Genomic DNA, 6000 nt, shown 5'->3' on the forward strand with positions numbered 1-6000 from the left:
GAATAGAGTACAAAATTTGATAAAAATCGGGATGAATTAAAAAAATTACGTCCCTCATTTTGAATCCATAATTTTTTATTTTAAAAGACAAATTTAAATTCAGCGACCCAAAATATCCCTAGATACTGAAATTGATAAAAATCCAAATGAATTTTAAAAATTATGTCTACTATTTTGAATTTTTAAAAATGAAGGTTAAATTTGAATTTAGCTACCCGAAAAATCCCTAGATACTGAAATTAATAAAAATCCAAATGAATTTCAAAAAGTATGTCCGCCAATTTGGATCCTGCATTTGAAGTTTTAAAAATGATGGTCAAACTCGAATTCAGCGACCTGAAAAACCCTTAGGTACTAAAATTGATAAAAATCCAAATGAATTTCAAAAATGATGTCCGCCATTTTGAATTTTTTAAAATTAAGATCAAATTCGAATTCACCGACTCCAAAAACCCTTATACACTAAATGTGACTTGAATTAAAAACAAATTTTCATAAATTTTACTGGTTTTTAAATTGTTATATTATTTAAAAATAATAAATAATAATTTATTTATTACTTAATTTAGGATCATTGCAATCAATAGTGTGTTAATAATGATATAAAACAATTTATTTTATAATTTTCATAAAAAATTGCATTTATTTTGCGCTAAGAAGTTTACTACCCATCAACGGTCGTTAACAGGCAACGGGTTAACAGAAAAATAATTTTTAAAATTCAAACGTATTTTTTTACTAAATTTTCTTGAAAAATCTACATCATATCATGTTTTATATTTTTTAAAGAATAGTTTTTTGTACAAAAAAATTATTTCAAATTAAAATTTTTGTGTATTACTTTGCCGACCTGCAATTTCCAAGAAAAAATTACACGTTAATGTCTACAAGTAATTCCCATTCTGTAGAAAATAACCTTTAAAGTAAGCTTAAGATCATTAAAAGTGTTCATGTTTTTAGAAGTTATTTAAATTTTTGTAAAACATTAACAATAATGATTTTTTAAAAATATCTTACACAGAAATAGAATTGTTAAATCTCAATACTCAATAATCTAATTCTTTTCACTTACAGTACAATTCAACACTTCTTATTTTGGAAATTTCATATTTTGGACATTTTGGGCTTTGGGAATTTTTATTGTAGAAAAATAATTTTTAGATTGTGTATGGATTAAAAAATTTAATTTTAAAGTTCTGAATGTTTCTGAATTTATAGTGATAGAACACTACTGCGCATGCGTATTATTGATAGAACACTACTGCGCATGTCTGACATTGATAGAATACTACTGCGCATGCCTGACATTCACTGAACACTACTGCGCATGCCTGACATTCACAAAACACTACTGCGCATGCGTACCATTGATAGAATACTACTGCGCATGCCTGACATTGATAGAATAATACTGCGCATGCGTACCATTGATAGAACACTACTGCGCATGCCTGACATTCACAGAACACTACTGCGCATGCGTACCATTGATAGAATACTACTGCGCATGCGTATATGTATGTACAATGAGTATGTATATATACGATACGATGAATAAATGATAAAAGTCGAACGACCGAACGATGAAGTACGGAGTTACACGACCGACGGACGACAAAACGACGACGAATATGTTAATATTATAGGAGATTTACGAAAAATGGTTTTTTTCTCATTTAAAATACATAAGAAAATTGAGGGGCTTTGAGGCACGGGTTAATATTATTTTATTATGAAGAAAAAAATTAGGGGTATTTTTTTCCTACAAACTTCAATCCTGGAGGGTGAGAGCAAAAAAATTCTGACTTTTTGTTTTTTGGACCACCCTAGTATACAATCTATCTTAAGTTAACAAATAATAACAACTTCAGACAACTTCAGAGTGTGAGGGACAGAAAAAGTGAATGAATGAATGAAAGAACATTCAAATTATTATAGTTAATTATTATTTAGTAAACAAGTGAATTTTTTTAATTTTGTAGCTTAACATTTGCTAGTAATAATAATAAAATAACAATAATTTTCTTTTTTAGGTAATCAGAAGTTTTAACTGCAATAATTGGGAATTGAGTCGGATTATTCTCGGAAAGGATAATCCAATGATGCTTCTTTCCTGTCCAGGTGGAACTGTTGTTTCGATTAAATATCCTCTACAAGAACCGACTGAATTTCAAGATTTCCGTATTCACAGCAGTGATATCACTGAGGTGTAAAATAAATAATAAAAATAGATAATAACACTGTTTACTTAAAAGTATCAAATGGAAACGAATTGATACCAAAAGTGTGGCACAAATCAAAAGTTGTTCCAAATTTTTGGTATCAATAAAATTTTATACTTTCAAGAAAACTGTGAATAATAAATAGTAAAAAATATCCTAACAAAATGAAACAGATTTTTCGGAAATCCAAAATAAAAAATTAATTTTCAGCTAGCTTTTGCCTACAATGAGAGAACCCTAATAACAACCGGCGTCGATGGCACTTTATGTTTCTGGAAAGTCACTCATCCGGATATTCAAATAAAAGACGATTTCATCGCAAAACAAGTTCTGATAGATCGATCCGATCTCAAAACGAAAATACAACAAATTCAAGATTTGTCAATTCGCGTAACGGAATTAGAAACCGAGCACATCTATAAACTGAAACAAAACGAAATTCAACACAACGATACAATTCGCGATATTCACCAAGGCTATGGTGAGGCCATCCAACAACTGCAAAGTAATATAGAAGAACTCGAAGAGGATCACGAGAATGAACTAAGCACAATTAATAACGAAATATCAAAACTAAAATCAAACCACGAAAAGACAATTCAGAACCTCGAGACAAATTACGAGACAAAATTGATAACAGAATACGAGAAGTACAACAAATTCGAGAAACAACATTTCCTAATGCGACAAGAAAATGACAAACATATCGAAGAACTCGATCAAATTAAAAACGAAAATATGAAAAAATTGTCTTTAAAGTACGAGGAGGAACTAAAGAAAAAAATTGACCTACTGGACGAACTCAAAGAAGAAATGTCCCACCGAGAAAAAATCAACGAGCAAATGAGACTCCAAATCGAGGATGACGCCGATCAAGAGATCGTTCACCTTCGCGTCGAAAATGAAAAATTCCTCGAGAACGAGAGACAACTAATTCTAAAACTCCGCGGCGAAATTGGCCTAATGCGCAACAAATACCTAACAAGTCAAAAAAACGAAGAGGAACTAATCCAAAAAATCGACAATTGGAACGAAGAACGTTCATTTCTCAAGAAAACAATCGAAAATCTCGAAAAGGAACTAGACACCTCACAAAACAAAATCCACGACAAAGAATCAACAATCCATGAAAACGAAACAAAAATAAATAATCTAAAGTCCGACAAACGCGATTTAGAAAAATACAAATTTCTCCTCGACCAAAAAATCACCGAACTCAAAACACAAATCGATCCAAAAGACAAAGAACTTCAGGAGCACAGGGAAAAAATCCATCACATGGAAACAGAACTAATAAACCTCCACAAGACCAACATAAACATCGAACTCGAATATCGTCACCTGAAACAAAAATTCATCACCGTAAAGCGTGCCAGTAATTCCGAGTCCGAAAAGAACAAAAAATGCCAAATGCTCCTCAAGAGGATGCACATCGATATTTTTGACGTTGCTCGCCTAGTGCAAGAACCAAAGACCCTAAAAACAGCAATTAAAAAACTCTACCACAAATACTGCAATGACGATGCATTCCTTAATATTCGTCGCGAGGAATTTGACGTTCAGTGTGAATTCAATAAGCAGCGGGATCATTTGGAGCGAACGATTGCAAGTCTACGGAAGCAAGTATTTCAGGACACGTCCAATGAGCATAAACAGGAGAAACTTATGGATGATAATATTTTATTGTTGACGGAAATAAATCCTTTGCGTGAGGGTCTGAAAAAAGCGGAGAAACACATTAGTGACATGGAATATATTTTGGGACTGAAGGGAAAGAATGTCAGTCCCGATGAAGCTAAACGCAAATTGGCCAGGGCTTGTAAGAACAATGAGAAATTGCAAATGAAATATAAAACCGAACTTCAGGAGTGTCAGCAAGAAATTAGTTTTTTGAAGGATGATATCAAACGATTCGTGCATAAAGTCGAACCTAGTGACTGAAAATCTAATAAAGAAATTAAAAATACAGTACAAAACTGATGGTTATTTTAGAACAGTATTTTTTACTAATTAGGTAATCTGGCAGAAATATTTACTAATGGTATTTTTTACTAACAGTAATTGTTTACAGATATTAATTCTTATTGACGTATTTTTTACTGATAGTATTTTTCACTGGCAGGCCTCGGATCGACTTTAAGATGCAAAAAAAGTCGCTTTAGTCGATTTAAAATAGCAAAAAAGTCGAAAAAGTCGTTTATTTAATTCAGTGTCGTCACAAAAATTTTATTTTTTATTCTTCTGATCTTTCACTGATTTCTAAATTTAATTATTTAAAACTTGAATAATTTCGTTAAATAAATATTTAAATACTTCTTGTTTATTTTTATACGTGAATAAAATTTTAAAAATTTCTATTTAAAACCTTCTAAAATTTAATAACTTCTAAAAATTACAACTTTAATTCTCTTAAAATTCAATTATTTTCTACAATTTTTAATCAAACTTCTTCTCGTAATCAATTATTTTTAATAATTTTCCGAAAGTTCTTAGAGAATTCAGTTATTTAAATACAACTTAGAATGTTTTCAGGATCTTAATTTTTGTCAAATAAATCTGTTTATATTGTTACCTTGGGTCCAAAGGACCCAAGGCCACAATATAAACAGATTTATTATTTAAATACAAAAATTCAGTTCTTTATAAGGATTCTAACTGTCCATGTTTTTTAAGTTATTAATCAATTTTCAAAAAATTATAATAAAGAAATTCTTAAAATTAATTTTTCAAAAATATGTTTAAAATAATTTATGAAAAATAATTGTTTATCAATTATATAGAATTGAAAAATTTCCAAACAATTGAAATTTGGTAAATTGTATTTAAAAAATAATTGAATTTTTAAAGAATTTTAATTATTAATATAAACGCGATTTCTCCAAAATTTTAATAAATCTAAAAAAATCATATATTGTTAAAATGGAAAAATTAATTGTAAAAAATTTTAATGTTTTTTTTCTATGTATTTGAATTTTTGGAAATTTTTTATTTTAAAATATTGAAAACAATTGAATTTTAAAAAATTAGAATGCAAAAATTCTATGAATTATTTTTATCATAAATATTTTTAGATAATTTTTTTGTAGCTAATTTTTATTAATTACTATTTTTAAATTTACACTTTCAGATTTTTCATTAAAATTTTTGAGAAATCAATTATTTTCAAAATTAGCAATTAAAATTCTTTTAAAGTTTATTTTCAAAAATTTAAAAAAATCAATTATTTTCAATAAAATTTTACAAAATTTCAATTATTGAAACTCTTTTTTATTGTAAATTTTGAAAATTTATTTAGTAATTTCACAGGTCTCCTCAGAGGTGGGCAGGTTATTCTAAAATGTAACGCTACAAACTTGGTGGGGAGTTGTTGCAAATAACTTCCAGATTCCAAATTTTTAAACCGATAAATCGTACCTGATCCTCTTTTCGAATTATCTCTTATACAGACAGTCGGAAACTTGAAAAATGTATTATCTTAATGTGGAAGCTTTGATTCAGAAGACTGCTGATTTTTCGTTACTAAAAATTTTTTAGACAAAGTTTTTATAGATAATTATGGTTCCGAATTGTCTCTTCTTCAAGAAACTTTTTGATTTTTTGAATTTGGACACGTCTGTCACAGGTTAAAGTGCTACAGATATGAATATATATATATATATATATATATAATTTCAGAAGCCTGCAAAAAATAAAAATTTCCGTTGTCTGAGATCGAGAAGTCATTTACCGAAGCTTTTGGTGCGCTAAATCCGAATTAACATTTAACAAAAACCTCCCA

The 6000-nt window shown here is 28.9% G+C and overlaps 1 protein-coding gene across 1 annotated transcript in view; it reads left to right on the forward strand.

Annotated features, from left to right (window-relative positions):
• LOC122509795 (cilia- and flagella-associated protein 57) overlaps positions 1-4343 on the forward strand; it is a 43410-nt gene extending 39067 nt beyond the window's left edge. The window contains exons 3-4 of the mRNA XM_043624046.1: positions 2034-2207; positions 2433-4343. Of these exons, the coding sequence (XP_043479981.1) occupies positions 2034-2207; positions 2433-4163 (1905 nt within the window). The 3' untranslated portion in view covers positions 4164-4343. The remainder of the gene's footprint in view (positions 1-2033; positions 2208-2432) is intronic.
• The last annotated feature ends 1657 nt before the right edge of the window (positions 4344-6000 follow it).

Source organism: Leptopilina heterotoma, unplaced genomic scaffold, assembly GCF_015476425.1.
Source record: "Leptopilina heterotoma isolate Lh14 unplaced genomic scaffold, ASM1547642v1 Lhet_63, whole genome shotgun sequence".
In the NCBI taxonomy this organism is placed as follows: Eukaryota; Metazoa; Arthropoda; class Insecta; order Hymenoptera; family Figitidae; genus Leptopilina; species Leptopilina heterotoma.